This window comes from Penicillium citrinum (genome assembly GCF_028827155.1).
Source record: "Penicillium citrinum strain IBT 23319 chromosome Unknown utg000006l:1.0-3011923.0:1.0-3012962.0, whole genome shotgun sequence".
NCBI lineage: Eukaryota > Fungi > Ascomycota > Eurotiomycetes > Eurotiales > Aspergillaceae > Penicillium > Penicillium citrinum.
In genome coordinates, this window is record NW_026622691.1 from 2,880,780 (window position 1) to 2,896,175 (window position 15,396).

The 15,396-nt window shown below is 47.9% G+C and overlaps 6 protein-coding genes across 6 annotated transcripts; 4 read left to right on the forward strand and 2 right to left on the reverse strand.

The window, feature by feature from the left end:
- Positions 1-432: 432 nt before the first annotated feature.
- N7469_007610 (MRX complex nuclease subunit) lies at positions 433-2,863 on the forward strand (the record flags this gene model as incomplete). Its single annotated transcript, XM_056646528.1, has 2 exons — positions 433-448; positions 555-2,863. The coding sequence occupies 2 exons, from the start codon at positions 433-435 to the stop codon at positions 2,861-2,863; spliced, it is 2,325 nt and encodes a 774-aa protein (XP_056499969.1).
- Positions 2,864-3,718: 855 nt separating this feature from the next.
- Positions 3,719-5,750, forward strand: N7469_007611 (acyclic terpene utilization AtuA family protein; the record flags this gene model as incomplete). Its single annotated transcript, XM_056646529.1, has 3 exons — positions 3,719-3,752; positions 3,810-4,135; positions 4,224-5,750. The coding sequence occupies 3 exons, from the start codon at positions 3,719-3,721 to the stop codon at positions 5,748-5,750; spliced, it is 1,887 nt and encodes a 628-aa protein (XP_056499970.1).
- Positions 5,751-6,778: 1,028 nt separating this feature from the next.
- N7469_007612 (Aldehyde dehydrogenase) lies at positions 6,779-8,489 on the forward strand (the record flags this gene model as incomplete). Its single annotated transcript, XM_056646530.1, has 4 exons — positions 6,779-6,837; positions 6,932-8,133; positions 8,208-8,277; positions 8,330-8,489. The coding sequence occupies 4 exons, from the start codon at positions 6,779-6,781 to the stop codon at positions 8,487-8,489; spliced, it is 1,491 nt and encodes a 496-aa protein (XP_056499971.1).
- A 735-nt stretch (positions 8,490-9,224) lies between these two features.
- On the reverse strand, positions 9,225-10,742 carry N7469_007613 (FAD-dependent oxidoreductase; the record flags this gene model as incomplete). The annotated part of the gene is made up of 4 exons (XM_056646531.1): positions 9,225-9,351; positions 9,409-9,487; positions 9,547-10,270; positions 10,326-10,742. The coding sequence occupies 4 exons, from the start codon at positions 10,740-10,742 to the stop codon at positions 9,225-9,227; spliced, it is 1,347 nt and encodes a 448-aa protein (XP_056499972.1).
- Positions 10,743-11,191: 449 nt separating this feature from the next.
- On the reverse strand, positions 11,192-13,462 carry N7469_007614 (uncharacterized protein; the record flags this gene model as incomplete). Its single annotated transcript, XM_056646532.1, has 5 exons — positions 11,192-11,666; positions 11,722-12,300; positions 12,350-12,735; positions 12,799-13,004; positions 13,075-13,462. 5 exons carry the CDS (start codon positions 13,460-13,462, stop codon positions 11,192-11,194), a joined length of 2,034 nt encoding a protein of 677 aa, XP_056499973.1.
- A 1,036-nt stretch (positions 13,463-14,498) lies between these two features.
- N7469_007615 (uncharacterized protein) lies at positions 14,499-15,024 on the forward strand (the record flags this gene model as incomplete). Its single annotated transcript, XM_056646533.1, has 2 exons — positions 14,499-14,645; positions 14,722-15,024. 2 exons carry the CDS (start codon positions 14,499-14,501, stop codon positions 15,022-15,024), a joined length of 450 nt encoding a protein of 149 aa, XP_056499974.1.
- Between the last annotated feature and the right edge of the window lie 372 nt (positions 15,025-15,396).

Genomic DNA, 15,396 nt, shown 5'->3' on the forward strand with positions numbered 1-15,396 from the left:
CGGCGAGGCGGACCCGCCGAGTCAGCAATGGACCAGTTGGGTTTGTATTTGCAGTGATTCAGTATAGATGAAATTGGAAATATTATATATTTATTGCGATATTTTAAGTGCTGTCACTCATAGTTTAATACTTCTTATTCAATCACTTTTAATATCCCAATTCCAACTGTATAAAAGGACTGCATCTCTATAACGCGTAAATCACGTGACTACGTGACTCTTCCGCCGCGTCGGCGACTTTCCCCAGTTGAACTTCTTTGCTTCTTTGATATTTTTGATATTTGGGGGACCATCGGGGACTGTGTAGATTTGAAGTTGTTCTGTCATCCAAGCCGGTCTGGATCGACGCTATCAAGTTTGACCAAACCAGTGGCATAGGCATTCACACCTTGGGGGACTCTGTCTGGAAGCCTACGTTTAGAGCTCAGCGATATGCCGGCCGGTAATGGTGAGTATCACATATCATCGATTTTTTTCATTACTGCTATGCCACTTTTCTTCCAAGGAAATCAAACGTTTTCATTGTCATTACTTTCTTTTCTAATGTTTATCAGAGGCGGAGACAATCCGCATTCTCATCTCGACTGATAATCATGTCGGGTACAACGAACGAGACCCCATTCGCGGGGACGATAGCTGGAAAACTTTCCACGAAATCATGTGTATGGCTAAGGAGCAAGACGTCGACATGGTGCTGCTTGCTGGAGATCTTTTCCACGAGAATAAACCCTCGCGGAAATCCATGTACCAGGTGATGCGCTCGATTCGCATGAACTGCTTTGGTGATAAACCATGCGAACTGGAGATGCTCAGCGATGCTAGCGAGAATTTCCAAGGGGCTTTCAACCATGTCAACTACGAAGATTTAGACATGAACGTTGCAATCCCTATATTCTCTATCCACGGCAATCATGATGACCCCTCTGGAGAGGGTCACCTGGCTGCCCTTGATTTGCTTCAGGTGTCGGGCTTACTAAATTACTATGGCCGAACCCCCGAATCTGACAATATTGAAATCAAACCGGTCCTCCTTCAGAAAGGGCGAACGAAGCTTGCACTCTATGGAATGAGTAATGTACGAGACGAGCGTCTATTCCGAACCTTTCGAGATGGTAAGGTAAAGTTCTTCCAGCCATCTGTCCAAAAGAATGACTGGTTCAACTTGATGTCGGTGCATCAAAACCATCACGCATACACTGAGACTGGGTATCTGCCTGAGAACTTTCTCCCAGAATTCATGGATATGATTATCTGGGGTCATGAACATGAATGCTTAATTAACCCCCGCCAAAATCCTGAAACAAAATTCCACGTTATCCAGCCAGGTTCGTCGGTGGCGACCTCGTTGGTTCCTGGCGAGGCTGTGACAAAACAGGTTACAATAATGAGTATTACGGGACGTGAATTCAAGTGTGAACCAATTCGCCTCAAATCCGTCCGACCATTTGTGATGCGAGAGATTGTTCTGTCTGAGGAAAAGGGCGCTCAGAAACTAGCTCGCAAGGATAATAACCGCACTGAAGTCACTCGCTTTCTCATGTCAATCGTTGAAGAATTGATTGAGGAAGCAAATGCCGAATGGCTCGAAAATCATCCTCGGTCTGAAGATGATGAGGATGAGGATTTACCGGAAATTCCTTTGCCTCTCGTGCGACTCCGGGTTGAGATATCAACACCCGAGGGCGGGAGCTATGAATGCGAGAACCCACAGCGGTTCTCCAATCGATTTGTGGGCAAGGTCGCCAACGTTAACGACGTGGTCCAATTTCATCGGAAGAAAAAGAACCCATCTGGTACGCGCAAAGGCGAAGCAGAGCTTGATGATGCCCCGACCTCGCATCTAGCAGCTTTGGATACCGTTAAAGTGGAACAGCTGGTGAAAGAGTTCCTTGCATCACAGTCACTCAGTATCCTCCCGCAGAATACGTTTGGAGATGCGGTGGCCCAATTCATTGATAAGGATGACAAACATGCGATGGAAATGTTCGTCAATGAATCACTGGAGAGCCAAGTAAAGCATCTGATGACACTCACTCGCGATGAAGATGATGGAGACGAGGATGAAAATGAGCAGAGCTCCTTAGTCACGGCTATGGAGAAATACCGCAACCAAATGGAAGACCTCTTCTCCAAGGGAGTCAAGAAACGTACTCGTGGCAAGAAACGCTTTAAATCTAAGCCAGATGGCTGGGACAGCGAATTCGATGGCTCGTGGGAAGACCAGCCTGGTGCTCTTATCCATTCAGATAATGAAGGCGGAGATCCGGTTGCAGAAGAGGATGGAGAGGAGGGTGCGGCGCCGTCTCGTAGTCGTGGATCAACGACAACAACCGCACGCGGACGTGGCAGAGGTCGTGGCCGTGGTGCATCTGCCAGCACACGTGGAGCAGCCAAGGCAGCTACTACAGTCAAGGGACGTAAAAAACAGGTTGTGTCTGAGGAGTCGGAGGTCGATGACGATGTTGTCATGGTTGAGGATGACGAGGAGGACGAAGCGGCAGACATTATTTCCGAGGATGATGATTCACAAGCTTTGTTCGTCAAACAACCGCGCGCTGCAACCAGTTCAAGGGGACGAAAGGCCGCCTCTACAGCAAAGACTACCACCACAGCTCGAGGGCGTGGTACGCGTACAGCTGCCTCGCCAGCTCCGTCGTCAGCGACTGTCGGCGGTAGTGCTACTCGCCGAACTGCCGCAAGAACTACCAAACAGACTCAATCTACGCTTGACTTCGGCTCTCAGGCTAGTGCCCCTCGCGCTTCAAGACCCAAGCGTGCGACACGAAGTATCAGTATCATTAGTGATGACGATGATGACGCATTTGAACCAGTTGAGAGCTCTAGTTCTCGGAGACGACGCTGAAACACAAGATATAGTTTATTCGTATCGATGCTTATGACACTGGGTCATTGCAGCAGCGGGGGTTTACATTTAATACGATCTTACGAAATTATTATAGCATCTTTTATTGCATTTTCAGTAGAGATCAGGACAACTGCTCTGTTATTACCTAATAATAGATGAACTAGGCCCCTAGTTCAAGGTTGCAGCTAAGAGTTGAATTACCGGGGTAATTCAACTCTTAGCTGCAACCTTCCACACTGTCGCTGGGTAGACCAGTGCCAGATTATAGGGCGTTTCTCAGGACTCAGTCCACCAGTGCCTTTCATTCCAATGAAATATATCTCAAGTTGAGATATATACTATCTAGGCAGTACATTGAGCATCTGCTAGTACCACCTGGTGCAGTAGTAGCATTTGCTAGTAGTACTAGCAAATGCTCAATGAGGCCCCTCATTGAGCATAATAACCGGGGTTATTAATAGCTGCCACTGTCTATGCCACTACCTTGTAGTATTTTGTAGTTGTTCAACACTATCATAGTATGATTGATAATGCACACTACTACTAACCCAATGACAGATGCGATCATGATCAACGAAATACCTTCTCCCTACCTAAGCAGTTATAGAAGTCAAATCGAATTTTTTTTTTTTTTGATACTCTCGCTTTTCTCAATTAACCACAATTTATACTATACATGACTCGTTCTCCTCGGTGGAGCTTCCCCGCAATTCGCGGCCGAACTGCCTCGGTTTACATTCGAGTTTCACACGGTGGTTTTATAGTCCCCGACACTCTTCTTGACGGTGATTTAGAACTCAGTTAAGAGCTTCTGAAGAGCATCAAAATATCAAAAGGCCACTACACTAGGTAATGACTTTCACTGGCCGTCCCATTCGTATTGCAGGTAGGTTCTCAACGCCATGGAAATATTTGTAGGGTACACTGCTAAACTCCGGTATAGGTGCCTCGGGCTCTGCTTCAGACCGTCGCCATGCAATCGCTGAATTCGCTCATTATCACCAGACGGATCCTGTCGATGTGATCATTGCTGATTTCATGAGCGAATTCAATATGGCTACTGCCGCGGGTCGGAGAGTGGACCAGGCGAACGCTGATGAGGCGGCAGCACCAGCATATGATTTGTCCTTTCTTGAGGCACTGAATCCTGCTCTTGAGGATCTGGCCAAGTACGGGATCAAACTGGCTGTGAATGCTGGCGTGGCAGATACAAAGGGTCTCTATGATGTGGTGATGAAGATGGTACAGGCGAAGGGATTGGATTTAAAGGTATTATCAATCTCCCTAAGGCTGCATATACCTATATGGTAGTATAGTATACTGTCTTAGTTGGGTTTTACAACTGACGAATGTATAGGTAGCCTGGGTTTCAGGAGATGAAGTACTTCCTGCGATACAACAGTCTCTGGCAGCTGGTCAGTCTGAATTTTGTAATATTTACACAGGCGAACGTCTGGTCGACTGGTCCTTTGAGCCCATCTACGCGCAGTGCTATCTGGGCGGGTTGGGAATTGCTGCTGCATTCTCCGAAGGTGCCGACATTGTCCTATGTGGACGTGTTTCAGATGCTTCACCCGTCATTGGAGCCGCCTATTGGTATCATGGCTGGCGACGGGATGAACTTGACAAATTGGCCAATGCGTTTGTTGCTGGCCACCTTATCGAATGCAGCAACTATGTTTGTGGGGGCAACTTCACCGGATTCAAGAACCTGGAACATGGCGGCGATGGCTGGGCTAATATTGGCTATCCTATTGCTGAGATCTCTGCCGAGGGAGACGTGGTCATCACCAAGCAGGCACATAGCACTGGGGGTGCTGTGACGGTTGATACCTGTACTTCCCAACTGCTGTACGAGATCCAAGGTCCTTGGTACTATAACTCCGACGTCACTGCGATTCTGGATGGAATACACTTTGAACAGCGGGGAATCAACCGAGTTGCTCTTCGAGGAGTTCGCTCAGGTCCACCTCCTCCAACCACTAAGGTTGGCATCACAGCTCGAGGAGGCTTCCAGGCGGAAGCCTGGTGGTTATTGACTGGGCTTGATATCGAGGCAAAGGCACGTATGGTGGAGGCACAGACTCGACGAGTGCTCGCTCCATTTTTAGAGCGATTCACAGCTCTAAAATTCGATTTGCTAGGAACATCATTATCGGATCCGCACGACCAGAACCGCGCGACAGTTCCGTTGCGAATCATAGCACAGGCACGACAAGCCGAGGATTTGGCGCCCACCAAGTTCCTCAAGCCCATCGCGGATAATATCATGCAAGGGTACCCTGGGGCTACTTTTCATTTAGACCTTCGACAGGGATTTCCTCGACCAGTCTATGAGTACTATGTGACTTTGCTACCCCAATCAGCGGTGCAGCATCGGGTTCATCTCCCATGGAAACCTACAGCAAATACTCGAGTTATCGAGGTGTCACCGCCACCCCGGACCCAAGCATATCCCACTCGACAGCCAACTCAAGCCACGACGCACCACGACCAGCCAGTGGATTTAGGCCGAGACTTCGGCCCCACGATTCGCGGTCCGTTAGGGTGGATTGTTCATGCTCGGTCAGGGGATAAGGGCTCTGATGCAAATTGCGGCTTCTGGGTACGACATCGGGATGAATACTTGTGGCTACGGAGCTTGCTCTCGGTGGAGATGTCCCGACAGCTCCTGGGGGACACGGGCCGGACCCAACCTCCATTAGAGATAGAACGGTTTGAGTTGGCGGGACTGCAGGGGGTACATTTCCTGTTCCGCAATTTACTAGACCGCGGGGTTGGAGTCACCACGACGGTGGATTTCTTGGGGAAAAATGTGGCGGAATTCCTGCGGGCACGACATGTCGATCTACCAGTGCGGTTCCTTAACCGGGGGAAGTTATAATCCAGTGTCTAGATTGAAGTAACTACTGTCCATGGGAGTAACTAGTTAGCTTCATGAACAATGTGTATGTAGTCTGTACGGGGTACATATGACACGAGTACAGTATACTCCATACAGAAGTGTGTTAGTACCATGCGGAAGCCAGTTGCGGAGTGGAGAATACGGACCGGATGGATGGAGGGGGTCAACGCTGATCTCTCGGCCGTTAAAGTCGGAGACATTCTGTATACAGATATCCAGTAGTTAACTGTATTACTGAGCTAAAGTGATATTGGATTTATGTTCAGTGTGATCGCATTAACCCTCTTGGGTAATGGTACACTCAGCATGTGGTTAGTCAATCGTCTTGGCTAGGGCCGATGAAACGAGTTAAAATGAAAAAAAGAGTCAGGCGTAAGATCCACCGCGAGTAACCGGGAAGATGTTCGTCCGACGAATGGCAAATGGCAATTTGAGGTCACGATGATCACATTTTGGCCCACCGTAGAAAATAGAAACGGACCGATTCGAGGGTGGAGGTTAGGCTGTGAAGAAGAGAGAAGAGAAAAGAAGTTTAACCCGAAGAGGGCAAAGTTGCGCCGGGAGAATCTCTTTCCTCGAACACCTCGGCATTCGGGCAATCTTTCAATTGTTTTGAATTCGAATGATTTGGACCATTCACCAATCATCGTCAAAGAGTTAAGAAGAGTTGACTTTATTGAAGCTATGAATGGAATTCCGCACTGTACTCGAAAGGTACTTATTCCGAAGTGGGCGCTGAAGCAGGACCCACAAGTACCTGCCAAGTACCCCTCGCGGGTCTGTTATAACATTACCATGTACACCGCCAATATAAATTACAATACCACTATGTACCTCGTATCAAAACGTAATGGATTACTCAACGACCCCGCAACAGCTTTAAAGTTGAGGTTCGATTTGTATTTAAAAGAGGCGAGCCCTTCACAGCTTCACCTACTTCTTTTCTCCTTCTTTCTTTCTTCTTTGTATACTCTCCCTACCTCTTTTTGCCATCCCACACTTTCATCATGGCGCTTTCTACTACTATTAAGACTCCTAATGTCACTTATGAGCAGCCTCTCGGCTTGTATGTTACCCCTCATTCTCGTTTGCCCCTCTCTTACCCCCTCCCTCTCCAGTGCCACTCCCCAAAACAGATACTGACTTTGGTTTGCTACTAGGTTCATCAACAACGAGTTTGTCAAGGGTGTCGATGGTAAGACCTTCGAGACCTTCAACCCTACCGATGAGAAGGTTATCACCGCCGTCCACGAGGCTACCGAGAAGGATGTCGACATCGCCGTCAAGGCCGCTCGCACTGCCCTCGAGGGTGCCTGGCACAGTGTGACCCCCTCGGACCGTGGCCGTATGCTCACTAAGCTGGCCGATCTGTTCGAGCGTGATATGGAGACCCTTGCCTCCATCGAGGCTCTCGACAACGGTAAGGCCGTCACCATGGCCAAGGTTGATATTGCCAACGCCGCCGGCTGCCTGCGCTACTACGGTGGCTGGGCCGACAAGATCCACGGTCAGACTATCGACACCAACACCGAGACTCTCTCCTACACCCGCCACGAGCCCGTCGGTGTTTGCGGTCAGATTATCCCCTGGAACTTCCCCATCCTGATGTGGGCCTGGAAGATTGGTCCCGCCATCGCCGCCGGTAACACCGTTATCATTAAGACCGCTGAGCAGACTCCTCTGTCTGGTCTCTACGCCTCCAAGCTGATTGTTGAGGCTGGCTTCCCTCCCGGTGTCATTAACGTCATCTCCGGCTTTGGCCGTGTTGCTGGTGCCGCTATCTCCAGCCACATGGATATTGACAAGGTTGCTTTCACTGGTTCTACCCTGGTTGGCCGCACCATCCTGCAGGCTGCCGCCAAGTCCAACCTGAAGAAGGTCACTCTCGAGCTGGGTGGTAAGTCTCCCAACATTGTCTTCGATGACGCCGATATCGACAACGCCATCTCCTGGTCCAACTTCGGTATCTTCTTCAACCATGGCCAGTGCTGCTGTGCCGGCTCCCGCCTGCTGGTCCAGGAGGGCATCTACGACAAGTTCGTCGCCCGCTTCAAGGAGCGTGCCGCCAAGAACCAGCTCGGCAACCCCTTCTCCGCCGATACCTTCCAGGGTCCCCAGGTTTCCCAGCTCCAGTTCGATCGAATTATGGAGTACATCAACCACGGCAAGAAGGAGGGTGCTACCGTCGCTGTCGGTGGTGAGCGCCACGGCACTGAGGGTTACTTCATCCAGCCCACCGTCTTCACTGACGTTACTCCCGACATGAAGATCGCCCAGGAGGAGATCTTCGGCCCTGTCATCGCTGTCCAGAAGTTCAAGGACGAGGCCGAGGCTATCAAGATTGGTAACAACACCAGCTACGGTATGTCTACGTTCAACGATTACAATTGATCGTTCCTCCTGTTTCCTTTGACGCAAGTGCTAATTTAATATCAGGTCTGGCTGCTGCCGTCCACACCAAGAACGTCAACACCGCCATCCGTGTCTCCAACGCCCTCAAGGCTGGGTAAGCATTCTACTAATGTATATAAATGAATCAACTACTAACAATTATATAGTACCGTCTGGATCAACAGCTACAACATGATCTCCTACCAGGCTCCCTTCGGTGGCTTCAAGGAGTCCGGTCTGGGCCGTGAGCTTGGCTCCTACGCCCTGGAGAACTACACCCAGGTCAAGACCGTCCACTACCGCCTGGGCGATGCTCTCTTCGCTTAAGGGTGAAGTGGAAAAAAAAATTAAGTATATCCTAGTCTATGATGAGCGATGAATATTTTTGTTTGTATATAACCAAAATTGGATACCAACTTTCCATTGCATGTCTACTCATTCTTCATGTTAGTGTATTGAAGTAAAGTTTCGTATTGTACATAGTATGCAGTCTCATATCGTAGCCCCGCATATAAAACATCCATGGGTAAGCAAAAGCGGGGCAGGCTCGGCATGCGTCGGGATAACAATATACGAGATGGGCCCGAGGTAGGCTTCGGTTATTGAAGCGGATTATTGGAATGAATTCTAGAATCGATATTAGCATAATAGTTCAATTTGCTATACATAGCAGTGAAGTGGGACAATGCGGGGCCGGGTTAAAGAAACCCGCTCGGGGTATCTCTACCCGAAGACCACTAAGCCCTATTGTAGATTGCCCGCATGCCACTATCATTGTAACTCTGATGGATACGCAAAATTTAAGTACGGAGTAATTCGATCTTCTTCGTGCTAGACTAGCCGATCTACCTGACTTCCCCACTTGGACTTAGCCATCAACTGAGGCTACCGCATTTGTACTACATCCTACAGCCCTGCACTGGAGTGCAGCATTATAAAGTTTATAACCACAGGGCTTGTAAATGGATATGTGCGATACTGATGTAATTACATACAAATTTGACGCTCTTCATGCACTGTCCACTTGACACAATAAGTACAGATCTTTCTTCCAATCGAAATTTAGGCCCCAATAGTAATTCCACTAGGAAGTTCAAGTCCAATAGGCAATCCGCAGATGAACTTGCCAGTGTAGGGACTTCCCCGCTTAGCGGCAAGCTTCTCCTCGATATCCCGGTACATGTCATATCTAGAATCCATAATTTAGCAGTTGTTCATAGTAACTGTTAAAGGGTTAGGTTCTCACGCATTCATTTCCTCGATAGTAAGGACTTTCTTCGGATCTTCAACTTTGTAAGTTGGCGTGTCTTTGTTCACGGAGAATCCTGGAAAGCCATTAGCCTTGCTCTAGCTCATCACATTCTTGCGGCTTGTCTGAGCTTACCAATTCTTTCATTAATGTTATATGCTGCTTTTGCAGCCGCCGCCTGTACTCTGGTGACACGAGGGAGACGAACCTCCTCGTACGCAGCAAGGGCCTGGCCAATATCGCCATTGAAGTACTGCTTGTTGAACAGAATTCCCAAAGCGGCTGCATCTTCAATAGCCATACAGGCTCCTTGGCTTTGGTGTGGCATCATGGGATGTCCGGCATCACCCAATAAGCAGACGCTACCCTGGTGAATATACGGGTACGGATCATGCACCCATAGTCGCCAAGGTTGAATCTCCTTGCCTATGGAAAGATGCTGTAGCACCTGACGATCAAGATGGGGATATGGCTTGAGTAGTTCTTCGACGGGGCGAGACTCAGCGCCCCATGCTTGCGTAGAGTAGTCGCCCTGATCGCGGGGGAAGAAACAATAGTAAGAGAGGAGTTTACCATTGTTGCAAGGTGATAGGACGATCTTGTCCCATTTTCCTTCTTGTCCGCCCCAGTATTCGAGAGCGCTGTCTTGAGAGTAATCGACTAATCCGAGTCTCACTGCTTCGTCGGTGTCGACATTTGCATGGAGACAGCTTGATTCTGAGGGACGCTTTTCGGGGCGAATTCCTAAGATACCACGGACTGCAGAGCCAATGCCATCGGCTCCGATAATGAGGTCGTGATGGGCTGATGTACCATTTTCGAATGTGATTTCGTTGGATTGGAGATTGATATCGCGGCACTGATTATGTGAGTACTTGGCTGATTCTATGCTATATTGTAGATAGGATTCTTACCTTATGATTCACCAGTAACTTCGCTGGTGTTCCCTCTCCCTCATCCCCCAATGCGGAGTCCTTCAGCATAGAGTGCATATATTGCCGATGAAACATGTTATACACGTATCCCCATCGCTTCTCATAGTCATCAAGACTATACACACTAACCGGCTCACCAGTCTTCCAGTCTCTGTTAATGAGTTTCTTCAAGACGACTGGATCGCCCTTGGCGACATCCACGCCCCATTCATGTAGCCACCTCGTACCATTCGCAGCACATGAGACAGAAGCACCCACTTCGCCGGCGAAATCAGAGCGTTCGTAGATGGTTACTTCGTGGCCGGCGCGGCGGAGGGCGATCGCCACTGACATGCCACCAATGCCGCCGCCCACTACTCCAACGTTAAGACGCTTCCAGCCTGAATTCATCGTCATTGTAGTATGTTCAGAATAACTTTTGATGTAATTTTTGTCGATGATATGAGGTTGAGTTCAGCATTTAAAAGCCACTCGTATAGCATTTATCTTGTAGATGGTTGTCGGATAATGCACTGGCGGATCGGATAGCGCGGGCCGCGCACTCTTATCGCCGTAGGGAAGCGGGAATAGCCCGTGCTTTGCTAGACTTGAACGACGGTGATTGGATAGGGTGAGAGAAAGGAGAGATCAAGGATTGTTCCGATGGGGTTGAGTGGCTGTAGATAGGAAGTTGGTGGGAAATCGCGGGATCTGGCAATGATATAGTATACTTTATACTATGGTAGAGAAGTAGAAGTATGATACCGGATAGAGTAGGTTGGATAGTGTAGATACAATTTCATGGCTCATCATGCTAGTTACTTATAATGTATATACTTCCTAATAGCTTTCTTTATTACTTCCTACTATAGAACAAATGATCCCGGCTCAGTGAAGGGAAAACTATCCCACAGGGGTAGCTCCATTCCCTCCCAATCCAAGAAAGTTCCATCTATAGTGGGTGGAGTAACCGGTCCTCCAGCCTGTGGTATCCAGGGATAGAATGGACCACCTGCATTCAACACTGAACTAGTGTCGGTTCGGCTGTCTTCATCTCTTTCGATATGAGGTGTAGCTGGACTCTCGTGCAGACTGAAGATCCGGTTGACATATCGGCTGCGCCGTTGTCGCGCTTGATCTGCTTGTCGTTGACGCTGCTCCATAACAGCTGCTTCTAGCATCGTCAAGATCTCTAGGTAATGGGCTGCTTGGGCTGATTGGTGAGCAAGCATCCGGAGGATAGCCAGCGCACCTGAAAAGGCGTTATCGATTTCACTGTCTATATCCCGGTGACAGAACATGGAAAACCCTAGGACTAGCGCTGCCGCAAAGACAAATGCCCTGTACAAATTGGTTAGTCATTTTTTACTACTCTTTTCTCAAATGGCATGTGTACTTAAGAATTCCCATGTTCCGATGAAGTAGACCCGACTGGTGTACTTCCAAGCAAGTCTGGAGCATATAAACAGCCGAGTCGATGCATGCAGCTGCTAATCGCGAATGAGCTGGATCCTCCCGAGCGTCACCATTTGTCGAGATGTTTTGATGAATCCGGGCCAGCCGGACACTCAGAGTAGAGATCAAAAATGGACGAGTGACAAGAATTACAGCGAAATGATAGAAACATGCAACATGCATATTCCCAAGTACACGCTCTTGTCGAATACCTGGATCCTCACTTTCGGATGGGGAACGAAGTGATCCAGGGAGTTGTTCACTCCATCGATTTAATTTTTCGAGAAGGACAGCTGCAGTATCAGTTGATGCGGCCTTCTCGCTATACAATTTGCTGATTATCTCTGCCAGAATGAGAGATAACTGATATGAAGCAACCACTCCAAGTTCACTGGCTGTTTTGGGCATCGAACAAAGCTCGCTCCGATTCTCTGGGAGGAGAGCCGCTGTAGCTGCTGGACGACCGAGAATTGAACTCGCCAAGAGATCAATCACGCACAGACTCATCCATAATCTAGATCTACTAGTAATCAGTACATATCATATACCTATCACATTTCTATACGCACCTTTCTTCTCTTTCATCGGAGCTCAATACCCCCGATGAGTCTGTGTGAAGCCCTAGAGCAGCTGCTGATCGGGCCGCTACCCCCAAATACATGAAGGCTGCATTCCGACGACAGGCCCCGAACATATAAAATGATAACAGGAGGAAAGCCCGTATTGAATCCATACTAGGGTCTTCTAGTAGATTTGAGAATGCCCGACGCTGACCGCGAGTAAAGAAGAATTGTTCAAGTTGGACTGTCTCTGGCTCATTCGGAAATGATTGAGCTCCGATAGCAATCATCAAATCTCGAATGGCTGCTCGAATATTTTCCCGATCGGTCTTTGGATTTGGTGTGTCTGATAGAAGAGACTCAGTATTGCATCCTAAGTAGATGAAGCCACTAGTCTATTCCATTTGTTAGACGTTGTTCATTATATTCCGGCTCCACTGTCGGATCGGATCACAAACCACTGCATAGAATACTTGAATATAGCGATGTTTATCATCCAAGGTGCAGCTATCTTCATCAAAATTAGAGATATCATGATGGGCCTCATTTTCAAGCATATCTTCGCTCCTGAGGTTGTGCGAAAATTGCGATGGTCCAATATGTTGTGTAACGGTCTCCCGAAGGAGTTGTAAGAAAGAGAGCGAAGCGGCCTTACCGACATAAACTGAAGATTTGTTAGAATTTGTGACATAAAGATCGCAATACTCTTTAATAGAGTTTTGAACTGACTGTACCTCTCTCTCCTTGTAAGTTTCGTAGCATGCGAGGGTGTGTCCGATGTGTTGCCTCAGGCGAGCGAGAGCCAGCCCCCTGCTCCGGGCCCAGCTGCGTCTCGACGGCTGAATGATTAGGGGGTGAAACTATAGGGGTCTGTGGGTCGGCAGTGAGGGCATTATCATTCCATTCTGCATTATTCTCTATACTTGGGCGAGTCGCTGAAGATCGCGTGCGGGCAGGTGAGTCGGATATGGACTTGAACGGGATACAGAGTCGGCCCCGGCCCTTGTGGATGCAATTGGTGCAGGGGAAACTACCGCTACATCGCTTCTTGGAGGAGCGACAGGCGGTACAAGCAGTGTTAGCCCTTAAACGGTTTGCAGGAAGCACCTTTGGACGACCCATGATGAATGAAGAGTATCTGGGGTTCTGAATAGTATCAAAACGATATCATTCAAGTTCACATTGGGGCATCAACCGAAGACCCGGCGATAAGCGGGGGATCGGCGGTGCGCGGCCCGACACCGGCAATTTCCCCATACCCCATATATTAACTACCAGTATACATAGTATGTACTCGGGGAGTTTATGATATAACATAGACTTCCATTGTAAAAGTTAGAATAAGTATAAGGAATATGCACTAATGAGCCCGATAAAAAATATAATTCTATCAGTAAAAACAGTGATTCTTCTAACAACACTTGTCAATTGCACCGATTGCGGCTATAGAGCGCCGTACTCAATTGATATTCAATTGATCGCCTATACCTTAAGAGTCATACCTATAAAGTGAAGCAGTAGGTACAGCTTACAATTTTTGCGAATCACATGCCCATTCGAACAAGAATTACGTCTTGATTTGAGCGCTTTTTCGTGCCATGGGCAAAATCGAAGCGTCCTACATATGTTGGTCAAATCCTACAAGTAAAAGATAGAAAAGATATGATTAGGTCAAGAAAAAAGTACATCCGCAAGGCTGAGCTCAAAATTGCTTCTTTCAAGCTAGGGCAGGTCATTGGCGAGAGGCCCCGTACATATTATAGTATGCCCATATGTACAGCACAGATCCTTCAGCAGAATGCCCTCGCCCCCACATACAACCTAAGCCTATTCTAGTAACTTAGAAGTAGACCCAATCAGGGATCTTCGAATAATATTAAGATAATCTTCGCAAAGTGGTAAGATTGATCAAGGGCTGTGTTGTCAGGAAAATGGCCCCAAACCTCGTAAACAGTGGCAGAAGATCGTCAATTCAATGCGTCATTAAGCAGATAGTATCTGCTGTTCTATACTTAGCCTTCAGTTTCAAGATATAAAGCACAGCACCTGTGCCTACCCTTTGCTATGAACTGAGCAGAATCTAGCTTTACATTATCATTTTTGGAATTATTTCTTTATTCTTGGGCAAATTAGTGACTTTGATATCGCCAGTTTAGCCATGGCCCAATACTTCAACCCAAGGCAATCTGCCAGTGATCCATACTCTGATGCTCACCAAGGCCAGCAAAGTCAGATGTATTTACTCCCACAGCAAGGCTCGTTCAATCCAGACTATCTTCCCCAGCAGAGCCTATACACCCCAAATGTGAGTCTAAAACTTGCGAAAAGAGTTAAATTGATGTTCAACCCAACTATTTATGGGGCATTAACATGCGAAAAAGCAACAACAACAACAACAGCCACAATCGCATGGCCAGGTCTACGATAATGCTGCACCCACTTCACAGCCATCTATGACTGTGGGCGAGAACGCCTCATACTACGGCACTGTCCCTTCCTACGATCAATATGGACGCGTAGTTGGTACCACTGGCCCGGAGGACGAGAGAGGTCTCGGGTCAACGCTCGTCGGTGGAGCTGCTGGAGGTTATGCTGGTCATAAACTAGGAGGAGGGTTCCTGGGGAGTGCAGCCGGTGCCTTAATTGGAGCCGTGGGGATGAATGCTGCAACCCATCAAGTGTGAGTTAAAAATCTAAACAAATTTCGCTGTGGGTGACTCGGACTAATGGTCTTCTTTTTTTTTCTATGTCTTACAGTAAGGACAGCAAAAAGAAGCACGGGAAATACAAGCATCACAAAAAACGTCACGGATGTAAAGCTCGTCGCCGCAGACGCTACTCCAGCTCATCGTCAAGTGATAGTGATTGATTTTGAGTCATTTACCACAAATATTATTGTGTATGAATTGTTTTGATTTCAGATTGCTCCTCATATTTACGTGACTTATCCTATCGTCTCCTTTTCAGCCTACAGACCACCTAAACTCCGCAGTAGAGGTTGATTCTTCACTCTCTATACTAGTATAATGTATACATACTCCGTAGTGCATAACTGC